The following is a 21,682-nucleotide window of genomic DNA, read 5'->3' on the forward strand; positions in this document are numbered from 1 at the left end:
TCATCATAAATAACCATATCTCACAGTTTCTGGTGATGATAAATGGTCTATATGAGTTATATGCCTCCCCATATACAAATCAAAACACATAATGCCCTCCACAGTGCTTACAAACATTAAGTCTCCTCTGTTTTGTACCACCCCTTGCTTCTCATAAATAAAGAACAGTCCCTTATTACTCCCCTATTGAAATAACACTGAATACACACTTGGTGAACTGTGACACAGACTTTATTTACTAAACACCTGCAGGTACTACAGATATCAGACACAAAGATACAGATATAACTGGACAGAAAACACCACTCACAGACTCAAAGCTGTACGCTCCTCATTCAAAACTGCTTCTCCAGAGAGCCTTTCAAAAAAACACAAACTTTTAAAATGCTTCCAAACTGTCAAAAATAAAAGACAATTTTGCAAGAATGGATCATAAAGATCAGATATAAAGTTTGCATTACAGCGAGTCATGAGTGGCAGAAAATCAAATAATGATAGAAATAGAGAAAAAAGATTACCAAACCTTTCTTTTGGCACCATATCCTTCCAAAGAGTATTCTGGGCCTGTCTAACCTAACCACTCGTGAAATTCTATGTAAATATATACACACACACTTTATACAGCTCCTTGTCTTTCTATGAAAAACAAAAAATCTCTTTAAAAATTCTTATTCTATTTCACACTGGCACATTTTTCCAACGTAAAGCAAAAGTATGACATTTTGGAAAATTTGTCTTATTCGATTTCTGATGGAGAATAGAAGACTGATACCATGCGTCTCTCATATCTGTACAGTTACTGATAGCTTAGGGCAAAGACTGGAAACGGGGAAAACAGCTAGCCTGGCTTTGTTCAGCTAAATGAAAGTCCACCTACAGTACGAGGACCTTAAATGCTCACTAATTAACAAGTAATTTCTCATTTAATTCCTACAAAAGGATAACAATATAGATTCACTGTTTTACCTGTGGTTACCTCCAATTACTAGTATCCCACTGACAAGAGTTAGCATTTTAGCTTCACCTACTATGTAAAATACGTCACTAAATACCCCACTTGTGAACTGTGAAGTTTTCATGTGTCTTAAGAAAGGTGGTTGCTAACGTGGCTAAGTGAGACAACAGAATGTCGTCACGCCAAACACGGCTTTACAGCCTCGTAACAGCGACGTTTTATCTTGCAAACATAAAGTAGTACGTTTATTGCCTAGCATTAGCTTTTTACTTCCCGCGATTGCATTTAGGTTTCAAAAATCATAAAAATGGTGTTCATTTGAGAAGATTATCTTGCTGAACAAAACAAGTATCAGAAATGTTTGTTGCCACATAGATTATATTGAGCAATAATCCAAATGAAAAATCCCATAGGCTTTTTTGACAGGGGTACCGGGGCAAAAATAACTTGCCTTGGCCTACAAAAAAGTGTCATCTCTGTTGCCAGGCAACCAGGAGAGACAGCACATATGGTTACTGCTCCAAAAACAAAAAAGGGTAGTTTTTACACTTTGATTTTGCATGTTTTTAACAAAAAATAAATAAATTGTGGGTTAGCTAGCTTTAGAGGTGCTAGTATGTGGAGCATGTTGACCTTGAACATCATTAATAAAGCAGGTTTGCCTGGTTTCCCGTATTTATGCTATGCTAAGCTAACCAGCTGCAGTTCATATTTACCATACAGACACATAAGTGGTATCTATCTTCTAATCTCACTCTCCTCCAGAACATTGAGTGTATTTCCCAAAATGTCAAACTACTTCATTAAAGCTGATCTTACAAAAACAAAGCACTTCATTTGACAGTGGAAAAAGATGTTATCGGATGTTGTATAAAATTAGAGTTCAATTAGATTGTTCTTTAACCATTCTGAGACCATGCATCTTGATTTAGAAAGTGTGCTTGAATGTTTGAGGGGGTAAAAATGAAAAAACCTTAAACTCACATAATGTTCTTTACAAAATGATTACATTCTGCATGCTGTACTGAAATGAGGGAGATAAGGGCCCCGGGGGTGGCTCACAACACCAAAAGTTATCACACGGATGAGTTTACTCCAATGACGGCACAATGATCTCCTTAAAAATAATTACACCAGCACAGAAACATGTTGTTGACTCCTTGTTTGCTTTTTTTGACAGCTTAAGATTTTTCAAAAACTCCTCAAAATAAAGATTTATAGATCGATGGTGTAGTGTTTGATAGTGAGGGAAGGAGGCAAAGCAGAGGAATGTAAGCTCTGAATAGGAGGAGGAAACAGTATGGCAGCATGGCTTCACTCTTCTTCACTTCCCTTTTCCTAGAAGAACCGTCCGGAGTACTGCCTCACACTGAAATAAAAAGACACACGAGGGTGAGGACATTTCATGACAGAATTCATAATATTTATATAAACATGGACGTGACATGAGTCAGGAGCTGTTAAAGCAGAATGCTGCAAACTGTGAGACATTTTTCATGTGGAGCACAATTGTAAGTTATAAAAAGTGTGCCAAGGTCAGGGCTGGAAATAAATTCTGTCTGCAAGAAGCATTACGACTGCTGAGACCAGCTTAGCCATTTAGTGACGGGGGAAAGGAAGTGTCTGTGAACTGAAAAGCTCTTCAAGATGAAATACTACTGAAAGAAAAAAAAGGCTCAACACCTTAAATTCTGGCTTAATGTGCAAATAATTATTTTTCTCATTATCTGTTAGTTTGACAATTACTGCTGTCTATGAAAGGTAACAAAATAATGAAAAATGCCCCACAGAATTTCAATTTGCTCAATGAACGGCCCAAACCTCAAAGATATTCAGACATATATTTTTTAAATGATTTTTTTCCTTTATGTTTTGGTTCTTGTCCTCATGCGACCACAGTTTTAGGTCTAGGGGTCAACAGATTATCGGCCTGGCTGATCACTGGAGCCGATATTAGGCATTTTACCGATTATCTGCATCTGCGTTTTATTTTAATGATCGCAGATAAAATGAATTAATGAAAAAGTGTGTGGATTACAGGGAAGGCCGTCTGCAATACAAACAAAGAGAGTGTCAGCATGAGAGGAACTTTTACTTTATATTTAAATTTTCACTTAACTTAAAAAAAATGTTGCTGGAAACTTGCTGTATATGATGTTAAAAGTTTCAGGTTTTAATCAACATTTGATAAAGGCATTTAAGCAAAGTTTTGTGTTTGTGTTTGTTATATTCCAAATTATAATTATAGCCTTTGGGCCTAGATAATTATATTCCAAATATTTTTTTATTTTTATTATAAATGCATATCAGTTCCAAATATCGGGTATCAGTCTCATTAAGCACTAATAATCAATATTGGTCCTGAAAAACCAATATCAGTCGACCCCTATCTAGGTCACTTATTTTCCCTATTCTCTGGTTACTGTGTATCTGTGTGGACATGTAAAACAGAGCATTTGGGGGCGTCCAGTAGCTATGTTGCTATGGCGGGTGCCTCATACAGAGGCTATGTCCTCATTGCAGCAGTTACGGGTTTGATTCTATCTGCAACAAAGGCAAAAGCCACAAAAATAATCTGAAAAAACAAAACAAAACAAATAAAACAGAGCATTTGGGAAACAGTAACGTCATCTCTTCAAATCTTGCATGTTCATTGTTGATTTGTGTAATGAACATGCAACACAAACAATAACATCGTCAGACTACCGGTTTGTTTACTTTTTGTTTGCACTGCTTAGCCCTAATGACGTCTTTATACTAAATATTGACTTAATATTGCTGCACCGCCTCATGCATGAACGGAGGCATCTGCTGCGCACAATGTTATTTGGTCTGCCCCGGTGTCCGTGGTTTAAAGCCAGCCAGAAACAATGATTTTGGGTCAGGCCCAGTCGAACCAGCAGATGGTGGGACAGTTTTGATGGTGGGATTGTTGTCGATAAGGAATGGAGAGAAAACTTTTGATGGCCGGAGCATCACTTTTGTTTTTGAGTGAGCTGATGAATGAAAACGAAATGTTGTGAATTCACACTGAGATATTTTGTTACTCTGAAAAGGTGCAGAAAGAGGTCAGACAGAGGTCTCGACAAAGCCCAGAATGTCATCAAATCCTAGAAATGCGCCTGCGTATGCCTAAAGTGTGTATGACTGGCCCCTGGGCTCCTGTCATTTTGCAAAGTGGCCCTTAGGCAAAGCAAGTTGAGTTTCTGCTGTACACTTTACTATCAGTGTGACAAGGGGAGACTATGGAAAACAGCTAATGTGAGTTTTGGAGTCCTTCTTGCATTCTAGTGCAGACGGAGATATTTTGTGAAACGAAATTATTATGGGCAGAATTTCTTTAGACGGAGCCTCAGTTAACAGTTTAAGGCGGAAACATCAAACCCAGCAGATCCTCGCATTTTAGAGAGTGAAACCATAAAGAGTTTGCCGTGTTTTCCTCACAGATTATTAAAATGAGGAATTAATTATCAAAATAGCTGGCAATTATATTTCTTTTGATCAATTAACCAATTAGACTACCATCATTTCAGCTTTGGACAAATGAACACCACTCTGGTGTTCAGTTTTTGTGACTGATCTGTGATCTGAAAACTTTGGAGGTGGTAGTGACAATAAATGCAATGTATGTTGTATAATACATTTAAAATAATAGCATCAATGGACAACCTCATTATATATTTTATGTATTTTACTATTAAGTTTGTGTGTGAGTTTCACCTGGCTACAAGACAGTTTTATTCATGGGGGTCAATACATTTAAGCTTTAGTTAACTATTAAACGCAGCACATAAACAAAAGTTTACTTCCACCCGGTGGTGGATGAACATACAGGCCTTCAGAGGAGACCACATTTGGGGGAATCACAGGAGCACATGCCTGTTCTGCAGCAGGTACTGGGCGTTCTGGATCTGGTCCTGTGTTCCTGTGATGGTGATGATGCGGTCCTCAGAGCCCTCTAGTGGTTCATCAATCTTGATGGATGCCCCGGACTCGTGGCGGATCTGCTTGATCCTCTGACCGCCCTTACCAATGATGGAGCCAGCCAGCTGAAAAACAACCACACAGGCCGACTGAAAATGGATTCAGGGGTGAAATGTCTTTCTTTCATTCTTTACTATAAAAATCCTGTTTTTTTTTTTTTAGAATAGATGTCTTCCTTACATCTTTTGGGATGGTGACTTGTGTTGTGATGACTGGGCCTCCGATATCACTGTATGAGCCTCTACCACCTGCAGGGGGAGGGGAGACAGAACACTTAAGGTGACACTGTCTTTAACTAAAGCAGGTGATAAGAGGAAGAAATCGTTTTAGGTTAGGGGACAAGACACTGGGACAATAATCATCCATCCCCACTCACCAGACTGAAAGTGCTCCCAGGAAGAATTGTTGTCTTTGGAAACATTGGAAAGGAAACAAGAAAGATAAAAATGAAAATGGACCACAGGGACAATGACAAGAGATCGTTTGATAGCAAACAAGCAATAAGGCAAACGTCCAAGACAAATACATTTTTTTTTCTTTTTGTGCTGTAACGAATACTTTAAAAGGAAATCATGTTTTTGTTTTTCTTAATGGGAAATGTTTATTCACTGTCATTCCTAGGATGCAGGGAAATGTCAGAACCTTTTGCCAGAGCTTTACAACAGGGACAAGCCGCAGTATGATCAGGTCACAAGACAGGTTTTAACCTAACTGTGCCTGGTTGCATGAAACCACTTTAGCTAAGGTTGCTCTTACATTTTCAACAGAGGATGCCATAGAAAAAAAGTTGCAAAAAATCACCCTAAGAATTTCCTTTGAATGTTGTAAGAAAAATTCTTAGCTACTCAGGTCTTCCCTTATGTGTTATGCCAGAAGGTCTCAAGTATTAATTTCCTACAGGAAATTCGAAGGAACCCATGTAAGTCTCTTAGAAGTTAAATAATCGATGGACAAAAAACCATGGCTGAATTTATAACTCTAACTTTGACCTCAGTGATGAATGTAATTGAGTTTACAAATTTATGAGCATTTCACTCAAAAAACTGAACACTGTGAGTTTCATTAAGATAAATGTCACATCAGGGCTGTTGTATTGGACTGTATTAGATTGGACAAATGTTCCTAATAAAGTGGACATTCAGGGCAAAAGCCAACTCTGGACCCAAAAACCAATGACAGAGCCTACGTGGCTGCCCATAAATGACATGCCTGAAACAAATAGTGGCTGAATATGTAATAATAAGACATCTTGAAAATAAAAGAAGACATGATTTTGATAAAATAACCTAAATCTGTGCAGGATTTATGTAAATATCGACACTCACCATATCCGCCTCCACTCTGCATGTCAGGAGTGATTGGAGGGAAAAAAAGGCAAATATGAAACAGTTTTAATGACAGAATAATGCCAGTTTGCTCTCACGACATTTTTAAGTTTTCTGTACAATAATATACCACGTATCCATGACAAACAACCTGGCAGGTACTGGGTTGATCATTTCTGCATCCAGAGCAGGATTCAGCACAGATCTAAGTCTGTGCTGATTCCACAGCATTAAGCAGTCCCTTCACATTTTCAGTGACATTCACGCTTCAAATATCCCATTCTACTTTATCTGAAAAGTACATCATTGGTTTGAAATCTGAGGTCTGTAGGCCACTGAAACGATCCAAAGTAATTTTGGGAGCACCCTGAGATTATATGCGTTACAGGAAATATACATTTGAAAATGTGACAACTGCTTAGACACACCTAAAAAGCACTAGGTATCGAAAAACTGGCACGTAGACACACAACCTTACATCCACAGAGGCACAGCACCATTGACACCAAGCACCTGAAAGTGTCAGCAGTTAGACCTGCAGTTCGAGTCCAACGTGTGCGATCTGTTGGCAATAGCAAGATTGGCACCAGCTGCAGCGTTGAACCACAGATATAGACATGTTGGTGTGACACCTACTGCCAAAGACAGGATAAGCTTTTTTTATTTTATTTTATATTTCAGAATTTAATCCTGTACGTTTTTTTTTTTTTTTTACTGAATAGAAGATTGGAAGTAGAAATACTGCCACACGGTTGTGAGCCTCCGCACATGGTCAAGCTGCACTCACAGTGTACGTCCATGTCTTTGAAAACATGATGCCTCACACACATCTTCCTCCCAGCAGCACCGATGATCTCCACAATCAGCACAGTTTCAAGGTGGCCACTCAAGGTTCTTGAGTTACGGCCAAAAACGTGTTTTATGAGGTCAACATGACCTTGACTTTTGACCTCCAACCACCAGATTCTAACCCCAACCCCCCCCCCCCCCCCCCAAAAAACCCTGTAAGGCCATTTCAGATATTGCATTCATAAAAATGAGATGGATGCAAGGTCACGCGACCTTGACCTTTGACGCCAAATTCGAATCAGTTCGTTGTTGAGTCCCGAGTGAATGTTTGTGTCAAATTTGAATAAATCCCCTCAAGGTGTTCTTGAGATACTGCTTTCACAAGAAAGTCTTCTTCTGAGTGCAGTTCTTGGCAAACCAGTTAGAGGTGCATATGCCAGCAACTGGTCGGGAGTGTGGAACAACAGACTAGATTTTGTAACTGGAGCATGCCAGTCAGCTCGCTTGCTATACGTACAGTCAACGCAGTCACAAATTTATAGGCTGCGGAGGAACATCCACACAGAGGTCTGTGCAAACCCCCACGAACATGGCAGATGATGACATTCATGTAACATGGGCTAAAGCAGACTCCTGCAGACACGTGGACACGTGAAGTATGAATTGGCTTTAATGATGTGGGAAGTGTTTTCTTGCCACACATTGGCCCCATTTTAAGTGTTTTGTAAAAAGCACAGTCTGAGGACTGTTGCTGACCACATGCATCGTTTATGGCCACAGTCTACACACCTTCTAATGGCTTCTTCCAGCAGCATAATGCAGACAAATCACCTGAAGCTGGTTGCATCAACATGACTCAGCATACTTAAGTTCTACAGTCACCAAATCTTAACCCAACTGAGCACCTTTAAGATGTCGCAGAACAGGAGATTGCAGCGTGCCATGAAGAATTCAGGTTGTTCTAGGGTCAATCAAGGGTACCTTGTATAGTGGCCACTAAGTGTAGTTCTTCTGAATTTAAGAAGACCATATAGTACATACCACTCTGACTCCTAGTTTTGAGTAAGAAGAAGAGGAGCTCGAAACAGATTTTATTTTACTCTAAGATAAAACATCATAAAACACACACATTTCTTTTATTTGTGCTTGTAAACTCTCCTCAACAGTAAATCAAATGTGTATTTTGATGGGTAAAAAAAAAGCAATGGCTTAGCTTATTATCCAAGACTATCTTTATATCGTATTCAAGTTACTTTCGTCTCTAGAAGCCCTTACTTCTGAAATTCATTTGCATTTTGATTTTAAAAAAAAGTCTAAGTGGCCTTTAAACAAGTAGGTACATGTCTAAAATTTATGTTGGTTTGGAGCAAACCTTGTTTCTCCTTACATCTCAAGAATGAATCAACAAAGAGCATAAAAGGTATTTATATAAACAAATGTTTCTTTACCACCTTATTTGAACTATTATCTTGCAGCCAAGACCTGAAGGAAACCTGTTCAGGAACTGCTTTGGTTTCAACTTGAGTTCATTTGCTAGCCTGGTGGATCTCTGGACTACGTACTCAGCTGCTCTGTGGTAACCACGGAGACAACTGTTACCAGGCAACAACAGGCCCAGATCAGTGTGCAATACACAGTGAAAAAGCAGCACAGTGTCCGTGCCTCCGTGCTTATACTACACTCAGAAAAAGGAATTCCAATCACCTCGTCTGAGACATAATTCACAAACACCGACTACACACAACGAGGCAGCTACAAAAACACAGCAGCACCTGTAAAAACAGACGGCACTCACCATGCTGTCGTAACGGTCTCCTCCTCGGCCTCTTCTGTCACTACAGACAAAAAGGGACACATTAATACAGTTTCTCTACTCTGGAGGACACTTGACGCTACAGTATGAAGCAGGTCAGCGCTGTTAGATTGGTATTTAGAAAGCTGTGGGTGTAAAAGTACATGCAGACTCTACAGATGACCTGTGATCAAACTCTGAATCAGGGCTGGTGGGTTGACATTTTGCTACTGAGCAACTTATGATATCTGTTGCTCTGCTTTTGAGAGAAATTAAATTACAGTCATCCCTACTACATGTTCACCTTGGTCTGTCGTCCATGCCGCCATGATAACTTCCATGTGAGAACCGGTCTCCCCTGTAAACAAGGAAGAAAATAAAATAGAAATGTCCAACTGTATCAATTGGATATTTAAGGAGGATGCTTTTACACCTGCAGTTTGGTTCATTTGGTCCAGATCAATAAAAAAAAGATCCACTTTTGCACTGACTTTGTGGGTTAGTGGCACATGAAGTCAAAAAGTTTAACTGCCGGGTAGAAAATGACCCCGGTGACTTTCACTGATCAAGCCAGCTACTTCAAGGTAAGCACTCCACCAACTTGAATGGGGATAAAATAATTTAATCACGCTCGACTTTTCCAAATGTTACAGGAATGAACGGATCAAAATCTAAAGATAATGATCCAAAATCTCTTTCCAGTGCATGACAATGGGAAAAAAATCTGGCCCAAAAGCATCATGTAACGGATTCTGAGGTTGCAACTGTTTGGCCATTATAGAAATTAGCTTGAAATTCCGGCTGTTAAAAAGAAGCTGGGACACGCTCTTTGACTCAATGGGATCTTAGGGGATGACAAATTCACAACATATCTTGTGCTGTGATGTTGTAGGGTTACAGCAGACAGCACAGAAAATAAAGAGCCAGTGTGCACTGAGGTTCTCTTTGGGTGTGCTATTTTTAGCCTCCTTAAGTGCACTTAGCCTGACAAAACTTTTAAGTACACTCAAATTGATGGTGGTCAATATAAAATAGAACGTTTTTTTGTTTGTCTTTTATTACGTACTTTTTTGTTCTATGATAGTGTGCCAGCTGTAAGCCCTTCGGCAACTGCAGACCAGGTTTTACTGCACATTAGTTGCACCCCAGTGTGACATCATTTAGGAGATTTCTCCTCTTCTGACCCTCCTGGAGGCCTGGGCCTGACAGGTAACCCATTTAAGTGACAGTTTTGGCATCTAACTCTCTGCATCATCATCCTTACATGCATCCACTTGGGGAAATCAAATACTGGTTACTGAAAGCAAATCACACATGGGCTTTTTGATGTTCTGTGATGCCACAAAAAGCTCTCTCTCTCAAAAAAATAAAGCAAACCATGTATATCATTACTGATGAACAGACAGAAACAGAAATAAAAACTACCCTATTATTACTATTGTACATATTTGTCATGTTTTTACTATTACTTTTCCATCTAAATTCCTGCTCTTGAGCGTTGCAGTTCTTTGCCTTTTTTTGATTTATCTTAATATTTATTGTATGTTTAATGTTTGCACCAAGACCAGAGCAAATTCCTTATAAGTGAAACCCTTACTTGGTAATAAATCTGATTCTGATTAAGGAAGAGCTTTTACTGTGAAGTCAATACAAACCAAACCACTTAGGCAAACACACCAGAGTTCATTTTAACAAACCAGAAACAGAAGTGTAAAAGCATCTGTAGTATGTATGCCCCTCCTCACCCTCCTCTTGGCGGTGGTGGCGGGGGAAGAGGCAGATTACGTGCTCGGCTGCCCCCTCGCCCCCCTCTGCTCAGCGGTGGTGGAGGACCCCGACGGGGGCTCAAGTCGTCGTAATCCCTTCTGGAAGGAGGCATGGGTCTGTTGCCACGAACTGGGGGCATGCGCTCAAAGCCCCCACGCACACGGATGGGGAAGCCGCCAATGGGTCGTCTGCCTCTCTCCTCGAATAACATGGTGAAACCGCCATAGTCGTATGTCTCATCATAGAAATTAGGGTCATAAGGCTGAGCACGACCTTTGATTGGCGCCTGCAAAATGAAAAGAAATTAAAGAGATCGTGAAAGACTGCTACATAAACAATGATACTCTGAACACTTAAAATTGTTGACTTTTACTTTAAAATAATGGACTCTAGTCTCTGAGGCTATAAACTACACTGACATCTATATATCATGAAACGCATGACTATATAAAGTATATTGAAGCTTTCAGCAGATCTCAGAAATGTAAACTAACCTCTGACACCAGCTCCAGGATAACTTTTATACATTCAATGACACGTTCTGGCTTTCCTCCCACCAAGACGACTCTGTCAGTGGAGTGTGGACAGCACTCCTGGAACAGCTTGATGGTGGTCTGGGTGTTCTAGTGCATGAAAACATTAAAATATCAGACGTACATCAACTGCATCAAATTCACTGATTGTTTTGCTCCTAAATTAGCCAATGACACCAGCAAACTAGACCTGAACTTTCTTCAGGGTTTAACTTTGTGTCATCATCAATCCTATATGATATTTGTGTTAAATGTTGTCATAATTAGAGTATGAATTCTTGAGTTATGGCCAAAAACATCTTTTGTGATGTTGATCACTGAATTGTAATCCAGTGTGGAGACATAAAAAATAGTCTTTACTACATGTATGTCAAGTAATTATTGCTAGTGCAACTCACAAAATACATGGAAAAATTATGTTTTTTAAATAATTCACCTGTGGGCCAACTGTTGTTGGTGCAGAGCATCAAAGCAATACTAATCTGGACTCTGTCCTACCTCTCTCAGCTCCTTTATCTTGGCACCTTTTACTCCGATGATGCCCCCTGCCAAGCTCTGATGGATCAGCAGGCGAAGCTCGGAGTCAAAATCAATCCCACTGTAATGCTGGTACTAAAGAAACACAAAGCATGATCAGTGATGTCAGTAGCACCTGAAGCTGTTCCCATTGTTGATTAATAAAGCATTCTTGCACTTAGATTCCCAATCTTGAAAATATGAGAAAAACATGGAAAAAGACCACTACAACATGTGGTGGGTTTTTAATTTGAAATAATCTATACACAGAAATATGAATGTCTGTACAACAGATACATTCAGGACCACAGACGCAACTAAAAACTTCATTACAAGCTTATGTTATGTGCTTGTAAACACTTGATGGAAGTTTTAAATTAACAAACTCATGAACCAATCCGAAAACAGATTACAACTTACCCTATGCAGTTTTGATTATAGAAAATAAAAACATATTTGCAATCTGTTTGAATGGATGTAGTCTTGTTTAATAAGATGTAGTTGGGAATATTATTGCACATTAGTGAATTCACACTTGTGATATTAAATAGTAATAAGCAGCAGGTGTCAATTTTAGAAGATATGTTTTTAAAACAGCACCGGGCAGCTGACAGACTAACAACAGCAAATAATTGGCACTTAAATCGCTGTTGCATCAGTCTTTAAAATTACCATATGACAAGAGAAACTCTCAGTAAATCATGACAGCATTTGGCAAACAAAAACATAAACTGTGCTGGTTTAGGAGAGCAGTAGTGGCAAAAGATTGAGCTCATTAAAGAAACCAAGATTCGACTCAGTAGTTAGAAAATTACCGAAAAAAACAACCACCTCAAAAATAACACTGAATTATTTTTCTGTGACCGTCAAGACAAATGCTAATTACTGTGAGCTTCACAAAAGTGGCAGTTATTACAGAGATGCCATTTGGAAAATATATTCAAGGCCAACAAAGTAAGATGCATGATGTGTTATGAGGTGAACAGAACTTAAGACTAATAGAAATCTTTCACTCTGATGCTTGGACACATCTGAAGCATTGTGTGCCAACTGCTAAATATGGTGGTGTGGGTGTCAACCACATGGGTGTCATTGCAATGATTGGTCTGTACAAATGACAGATTCGCGCTCCACTTTGTGGAGTTTCTTTGTAAAAAGTTTACAGTAGGTTTACATTCAGTATTACTAAGCAAAATATCTCATCTAACAAATATGTTGAACACTGTGCCTTCCTCATACAGCATTTGCAAACCATGTTTTAAATACCTAAAATCTTGCACTGTTTACATACATGCTAGCAGTCTTCTTCTTCTTCTTCACTACCTCTGTTGACGCATTGCTCGTTAGTTGACGCGGCACCAACAATCAATAAGGAATGGTGCAAAACCTATTGCACCTACTGCTAGATCACCTAGCACCACTGGGCTGGCTAATATTACAGATCAGCTGTGGCTAGCACCATTAATGTTTACATTTCGCGCTATCACAAGCCCCTCGTCCATAAGTAGATGCATTCTTTCTTCTTCTCTTATGTTGAGTAACCAGGTCATGATTTCTGGGGAAGAGACATTGCTGTCGAGTTTTTCAAATGTATGTTTTTGGCGCTTTGAGCACCACAAGTTGAGTGCAATTTCATGCCTTTATATTAGGGAGAACATCTCTACAGCTGATACCTCCAAAACTTGGCAACTCAAACTAAAACAATCTAGTCTGATAAACAGCACTACAGGTTGGAGTAAATATATACATTTTTGACTTTGGGATGAACTGTCCCTTTAAGTACCATTAGGTCTGCATATACCAAATTATATACTTTTATATTCCATACATTTCAACAAGCAGCAAATTTAAGGGAATGTCGTCCATCATCCTGAACTCGCCCTTGGTTCACACACACATAATCAACAATAATTACCGTGGTTGCTTACCTCCTCTAGAGTTGGTATAATTTCAGCAGAATCTCTCCAATAGTATCGATGCTGGCATTCACACTCAGGATCCTGTCAGGAACCATTTTGGCCAAAAGGAAGCAAGGCATTACAAGGGGGACAAAAAGTAGAGCGAGAAGCAGTCCAACAAACAGTAACGGACAAACTCACGAAAGGTTTCAAACTATAAAAAACAAAACAAAAAAAATTAAGACTGCTGCATACTGCGCACAATTATAACTTTTCCCCAACACTACACTAATTAAATAAGCAGCTGACATGCACTCAATCTAATATTATTAAGTCTTGGGAGGATGGGCAGCTTCAGAACGGCTCAAATTAACGGAAGACTGGCCACACAGAGTTGAGGGAGAGGGGGTGTCAGAAAGAGATCTTCTATACCATCCCACCACCAGCAAGTTGGGGAAAAGGAACATAACAAACTCAAACATAAACTTGCCATGACAACTGCGCCACCAGCACACCTTCTCTTTGTGACCAGGAGGGTTGGGGAAGAGAGGGGAGAGGTGGGGAGGGGGGGGGGGGCTTGGGGGCTGAGGTGAGGAAAAAACGAGGTGGGCAGTAGAGAAGAGCAAAAGCCAAGACACACGAAACTGACATCAGAGAACTAGCAGTGACGAAACCCTGCTGTGTCGCCTCACGTCCCCGTGTCTCTGCCAAAAAGTTGCACATAAACACACCGAAACAACAGCCAACCAGCGTGTACTTTCTGCGCCGAGCTGAGAGGAGATTCCCCTCCATACCAGCAGGCTGTGACACACAAAGCCAACGGCTGAGCGTCTGCAGCCGTCGTCACCACAGGTGTGTCCCACACCGTTGGCCCTCGTCGACCCTCGTCAGCTTTTTTTCCGCCAATTCAGCATGTTGAATCGACACCGTTGTCTGTGGATACCATCGGTAAATGAAACCACTCTGATTAGCAGTCCACCTCAGCGCATGAGATCAGAAACTGAAGTGAAAAATGTAAACAAACAGCTAACGTTAAGAGGGAGCGAGGTCGAAACAAAGTTGTAGTATAAGCAGGGTTCCCATCCCAAAAAATTGCCACATTTTTTAAAAAGAAAATTTAGTTGTTGTCTTACAAAAATTAGGAAAAAAAAAAAAAAAACACTTAAATTCTCTTTAAAACAATCGCCCCAAAAAAATGGCCCTATTTCTAAATTAAATTTATTACAGACAAGCCATTTCCATAAATTTTACCAAAAGATTCATTGATTTTCACTAGTTCGATGACTATTCCAGGCCTGGAAAATGTCATTGTGAAATTCCATTACTATTGGTGAGGCATGAGGTAAGATTGGTTGAGGTCTTAAAAGAAACATTTCAGTAATATGCTCTGTGCTTTCAGTATTGGATTGTGTTGTTCATGTGCTAGTTGGCTAACTAGCGTCAAGGCGTTTTCCGGTTTCTCGTTTTGAATGATGAATACTGATGACTGCTGTCTGCTGGTATGGAGGGGTATTTCCTCTCACGCAGGCACACAACATATGTGCTTGCTGGCCGTCGGTTTGGTGTGTTCACGTGCAACTTTTTGGCGAGAAACAGCAACGCGACGGCGACACAGCAGCGGGCTTTCATCGCCGCGAGTTCTCTAATGTCAGCTTGGTGTGTCAAAGCCTTAACAGAGCAGAGGGGGTTGAGGAGGGGAAAGAGATGCGTGTGGTTACCAACTACTTTGTTGCACAGGACAGGAGCAGGGGTGGAGAGGTTGGGGGAGAAGGGGGTTATGAAAAGATTTGGCAGGCAGCTCTGATCCGATGTGGCCTGAGAGAAATTCAACAGAACAGCACAATGAAATAAAGACACGACACTGATGAGTGACAGAGTGGGGGACGGAGCCTCCAGACGAGAGCCAGCGCTCTCTCGGAAATCATGGACAGTGATGCTGACAACAGTGGGGTAGGAGGGGGGTGGGGTGGAGGAGGGAGGGGGAGGTCGGAGGTAAGTGGGGCCAGGTGGGCCACAGAGGACAGAGCGAGAAAAAGATGTCTGCTTTCCACAAGTTTCATGGTGAAATTAAACATCACAGCACGGAAAAAACAACATCCAACAGCTGTGGTGCTATTCTTTAACTACTTGGTAGTGGGTTGTCAGTGACTCTGGACAATAAACTGTAATGAAGTCCAACTCAATGGAGATGCTTAAAATGGACATAAAAATCAAAAGGAGAGGCTGGGGCGGGGGGGGGAGGGGCGGGGGGGGGGGGGGGGGGGGGAGGGGGGAGTATACTGTCATGTATATAAAAATGTTCAAATGAAACAGAAGGCAGGTTATCAAAGACATGTGTTTCACTGTTCTAATCAGGCAGTGAGGCAATAACTGGTGGGACATACCGCTCTGGGCCACTGCTGTCTGGGACTGATACACTGGCATTGTACTGCATGGGCCGAGGTGGTGTTGGTGGTGGTGGTGGTGGTGGTGGTTGTGGTGGAGGAGGTTGGCATTGGGCGGGGGCATTCAATCACAAGATGTCAAGTTAGGCGCCCGTTTAAGGAGGGGCACGGTTTATGGGCGGGGCCAACCGGGAGTGTCAGGTGGGCGGGCGGGCGGGCGTTCAGGGGCGGGCGGAGGTTGGGCCAACGTCAAGGTGGGCAAGGCAGGAGGGGCATGTCGATCCAGTACATGGGCAACGGAGGAAGGTGGCCAAAAATAAAAAAAAAATAATAAAATAAATAAAAAAGTAAAGGAGAAGGGAAGAGGGGGAGAAGGAATACATTTTTAATTGAATACACGCTACACTTTGTCCCAAAAGTGAAATGAGAGACTTGAAACTGTGGTGAGTGAAGAAGAACAGGAAGTGTGACCTGGACAAAGATAAACTAAACACAGTCTGGAGATTTACATCCCTGAGACTATGTCCACTCAGGCTTCCAGCCACCTGTTGTCAGCTCAAGGTTAGACATAGCTTCCACTCTGTGAGGGGAATTGGCATCAGGTTGAAACTCACAAGAAGAGTGGAAACAAAATGTCAAACAAGGCCTTCCTTCTCGTCTTTCAAATGAGCCAAGTTGATGTCATCGTTCAAGAAAACTGGTCTTTGAATAGCAGTGCATGTCTTCAACCTGCTGGCAGGAAATCTGGGACTGTTTCTGAGGGAGTCCAATGAGTATGGGGTTGGAATTAATTGGAATTTAGGTCTGGATCCTTTCAGTTTTATTAGCCAACTAAATGTTCACCTCAGCAGCATTTTTTTTTGTCTGTTTACTCACGTCTGTGCGTAGGGCTTTTATGTTCTTGCCACCTTTTCCAATAACAGCACCGGCATTCTGTGAAGAAAAAAATGTCCTTAGAAATTAATCACTTTGATTGATAGGAAAAAAACAGCACTGTGACCCAACAACTAATGCAGCCCCACTGTGTAAATGGGTCTTTACTTTGCTCTGAAGCAGCACACGCAGCTCCACCATCTCATCTGCATTGCGAGAACGTTTGAAGGCCTGTTCTTCGTCCATGTCCTCAGCTGGGCGTTTACCTGAGAGAGAAGACAATTCAGGTCAAATTTGAGCTCGACATTTGCGTAACATTTTGTTGTAATTAGAGCATGAATTTCTGAGTTATGGCCAAAAACATGTTTTATGAGGTCACCCTGACCCTTCACCTTTGTCCACCAGATTCTAATCAGTTCATTCTTGTGTCCAAGTTGACGTTTGTGCCAAATTTGAGAAAATTCCCTCAAGATCTTCTTGATATATCGCATTGACATGAATGGGATGGACACAAGGTCACAGTGACCTTTGACTGCCAAATTCTGATCGGATCATCATTGAGTCAAAGTGGACGTTTGTGTCAAATTTGTAAAAATTCCCTCCAGGTGCTCATGACATATCACATTCATGAGAATGAGACAGACAAGGTCACAGTGTCCTTGACTTTTGTCCTTTGACCACCAAATTCTAATCAGATCATCGTTGAGTCCAAGTAGATATTTGTGCCATATTTGAAGAAATTCCCAAGGACTTAATTGAGATATCATATTCACTACAAATAAACAGACCGACAAGCAGACAACCTGAAGACATCATGCCTTTGGCCATGGCTATTGCTGGTGCAGCATTAACTTGCCATGTTTCACCAGAATGACCTTATTTTCTAAAAACATCTTGCTTTCATCTTCTATTATCACACAAAAAGCTACATATAGTGGCTAAAATGTAGGACTATGTAGGCGTAATATTTTGAAAAACAAATGCAAAAGACAATAAATTACCATCACTAGCCATATCTACTAATGGGTTAATGGAAGTGACAAATATATAAATACATGGTGAGTGTTAGGTCTACAGTATGTTCTACCCCAAGAACGTGTTTCATTTAGCAGCCAACTGTATGCTGGAATATGTCCAGCACCAACATGTACCCTTCCTGGATTAAAACACAGGCAGATCTGCTCAGGGCCCACCGAACAGCAGTATCTTGGACAGGAGAATCCCTCAACCATCTGACATGTCCACATGCTATGTGGTGCCAGCCAGAAATGCTCAGTTTTTTTTCACTTTTACTCCCTTGAGTGAACTAATTAGCCAGTAAATCTACACGCTGTACTTCGAGCTGGATATAACACTACGCACACTCAGTTCATTTTCTACTTAATGCATGAGTTAATTCATGTAGTTTACATTATGGTCATGATCAAAATGAAAATGTGTGATCTTACCATTAGTGTCGGTGTTGCTGAATGCGATATCGTCGTCCTGCTGTTCGAGTTTCACCTCCATTGTTTTGCACCTGCAGTGGAATGCAAACAGGCTCCTCTCCCTGGATCTGCTAAAAGAGGGGGTGGGCAGCAATAATATCATCAGCCTGGCTATATATGGTACAAGCAAAGATACATCAAATATTTCTGAATATATTTATCAGGCCTATCAGTTAATCTGCCGATCACAGAGTGACTGATTGTTTGGCCTGTTTTACACAAGAAAATAATGTCCATTTTACATTGCCATCTTCATCTACAACAGGTTCAAATGCGTCCAATAACACTGGAAAATATAAAGCTACTCAGTCTGCTACTGTATAAAATGAGAGAAAGCAGCAAATCATTACAACGTGGAAGTTGGAAACACAGAATGTTTGATATTGCCACATAAAGCTATCACAATACTAGTATGCTGTATGTTTTTTTTTTCCAGAGGACATCCTATGCTGTCCAGATGGTAAAGCCCCTTAAAGCAAATCTGTGACTTGTGATATTGGTGTATAGAAAAGAAATTGACTTGAGTTGTTACCTGGGTAGTTCAGCATTTACAATCCAGGACTGGATCCTTAAAAATAGTCTCAAACTAGCCTGCATGAACACTACTGTATGCATGCAGTCCACCTACATGCACTGCCCACTGTTGCCCCATAATACAATACTCTCACAATACTTAAGTCACAATACAATATTATTGTGATTTTAAATGTGTTGCAATTTACTGAGTACTGCAATAAAATATATTGATATATATTGCCATTTATTACATTTTTCCAAGTGCATATTATGTCCCCAAAGGAATATTTGGCCAATATCTGTATTATCTAATTATAATCACTTCTATAATTTTGGACGGAAAATTTGATTATATTATTCTAGTAGGCTACCAACATTTTAATTTGTATTTGTAATATTAAAAATGTATGTAGTGGGAAAAAAAAGTAACAATATGGCCACAAAAAAATATTGCGAAGCTTTGCTGTATTGTTTTTTTTTTCACCCATTCCTACGACTGGGTGAATAAGGACAGAGGATATCCTATGCAGTAGATAGTCAGCGTTTCACACAGAATTTATGTGTGGTGGTAGCTTACTTTATTATTTTATTGTTTTTGTTTAATCTTGTCTTCATGTGAGCCTTTTTTTAACCCCCCTCTCTAAATTTGAATGTTTTTGCCATCTGTGAATGTAGCACAGGCAAAACTCATTGTGAGTTGTTATTTTTTTCCCTTGAGATGCAGTTTGAGTTGTAATGGATATTTCTAGGATTTTAGGATATAAGGAGCCTAGCTAGGACCTCTGTTGGGGATCAGGTGATCCTAAGCTGGCATTTGTTATTGATAAACAAGCTTTATTTTGATATTGTTTTATGCACTCTGGCACTGTATGTATATGAAAGGTACAAAAAAAATTCCCAGTATGAATCACTGTATTTTTATAAGAATTAAAATAGTTGAGGGGCCACTTGGCAACCAATTGGGAGCCAGATTGGCCCACGGCCATAAATTGAGTATTAAACCTAGCACAATGAACGGTTGAGTTTCACTTTCACTGTGCCTGGTGTTCTGCTGCTCCACCTGTGACAACGGTATGCACGGCACACCCAGAGTGTGGTGCAATAAATAATCGCTTTCGGTAGTGCCATAAAATCTATTTGTGGCAGCAAATGTTTTAATGATAAAATAAATGAATATGTAGGAAACCCTGAGACTGTAAAGCCTCTTGAGCCAAATCTGTGATTTGGGATATTGCTGTATGTAAGTAAAACTGACTTGTGTTTTTGCCTGGATAGTTCAGCATTCAGACTCTTGGTCTAGAAACTTTAAATATAGTCTAAAATAGCCTGCATGAACTCTACTGTACGCATACAGTCCACCTACGTGCACTGCCCACTGTTGCAAGTTAGACACTGCAATAACAGACTTCTGCAAGCATCACTCACTGTACTGAGGCCTTGCGAAATTATAGGGAGATGCTGGTCAACGCCTACACAGCTAAGGAATTAGCAGCACCCATTTTAAATACGGTGTTTTCGGGAGCATTTACAGCTACCTCGTCCATGAAGCTTGTCTTCGAAACATGTAGGTGGTTACCAAATTAGCTGTTTTGAAGAAAGCTCTCGCGCACTGTAGTCTTTCCCCACCTTTAACTCCATATAAATCTAAAACAGCTACCCGAGGAAACTCCAACGTTACATAAAAGCTACCTGCGCAATGTCAAATACTCGAAAGGAAAACGTGTTTGTCACCTGTCTGCCTGCAAGCGCAAGTTAGCTAGCTCCCTTGCTAAGTTGACATGACTTTGCTAAGCTAACAGCTTCGCTGAGCTAGCCAGTTGCTGTCTCTGTGTTTGGCGAGGCGTGTCTGCAGCTACAGTGGACACGTTGCGACTGTACAACACTCACTGGCGAGACACAACATGAATCAACCCGGCTATCCTTGTAAATGTCAGCTGTGAAATCAAATTACAGGAACCATAGCTAGCAATCGGGGCTAAATGACGCAACGTTAAATACCGAGCTAACGCGATTTTAACGGCTAGAAAAACAAACCTGCAGCAGAGCCACGTTCACTGCGGTCCTCCACGGTTTCTTCGCCCAGAAGCGTTCACACGTTTTCAGCATGGAGAGGAAATACTGAGGGTGAGCTCGATTCAGCGACACTCACACGGTGGCTTGTTACTTATGCTTTTCAAGACAGCACGGGCGGGCGGGGCTAAGCTACATTAAATACACGGAGAGGAATTGGTGCACCCTCATGGCCACGAAGAACAATATATCAAACGCTCCTTTAATATTTATTGTATTATTTTCCTGAGTTCAGACTCGCAGGCAGCTCTCCCTCTCAACCCCGCCCCCCTCGGCGGACACTCCCAGCTACTTCTAATAACCACTGCGTGACCGCTAGGGTTTTACTGCCCTGAATATCGACTGTCAGGTTAGTTTACGGATCATAGATACAGTTGGGGGCTGCTATACATGACTGGTTTTCCCTGAAGGTTTCTCCACTTGACAACTTTTTTTTTTCAAAAGGGCATTGTTTATGGACTTATCATGGACTACGGCAAAAAATGACTTTAATAACAAGCTAATACTTGGGAAAAAATGTATCTACACAAATCCAAGTATATGAAGGTGAAACCTAAGTTTTTTTTTATGTTTTATGGGATTTAGCCACTTTAATACACTGTTATATACTATGTCCTAAGATTCAGAAATACTGATGGGTTGGGTACTTAGTCTTTTGCGTTGTTGTTTTTGTTTATTTTACCCCTATATTGTGTTATTTTTTTATAAATACTAAAAGAATAGTATGGTATTTGTAAATGCATTAGTTATCTGCGTATTGCATTTGTATTTTTACCAATAATTTCTATAACTG

The 21,682-nt window shown here is 40.5% G+C and overlaps 1 protein-coding gene across 1 annotated transcript; it reads right to left on the bottom strand.

Moving 5' to 3' along the window:
* Nucleotides 1–213: 213 nt before the first annotated feature.
* Nucleotides 214–20,953, bottom strand: LOC121959599 (heterogeneous nuclear ribonucleoprotein K-like). Its single transcript, XM_042509003.1, is given in 17 exon segments — nucleotides 214–2,324; nucleotides 4,835–5,004; nucleotides 5,120–5,187; nucleotides 5,316–5,348; nucleotides 6,265–6,280; nucleotides 8,849–8,888; nucleotides 9,150–9,203; nucleotides 10,591–10,898; nucleotides 11,107–11,235; nucleotides 11,644–11,757; nucleotides 13,590–13,609; nucleotides 13,612–13,661; nucleotides 15,944–15,987; nucleotides 16,820–16,876; nucleotides 16,985–17,082; nucleotides 18,265–18,374; nucleotides 20,854–20,953. Coding segments are annotated over 16 exon segments (1,293 nt in total). The 5' UTR covers nucleotides 18,326–18,374; nucleotides 20,854–20,953; the 3' UTR covers nucleotides 214–2,293.
* Between the last annotated feature and the right edge of the window lie 729 nt (nucleotides 20,954–21,682).

Source organism: Plectropomus leopardus, chromosome 20 (genome assembly GCF_008729295.1).
Source record: "Plectropomus leopardus isolate mb chromosome 20, YSFRI_Pleo_2.0, whole genome shotgun sequence".
In the NCBI taxonomy this organism is placed as follows: domain Eukaryota; kingdom Metazoa; phylum Chordata; class Actinopteri; order Perciformes; family Serranidae; genus Plectropomus; species Plectropomus leopardus.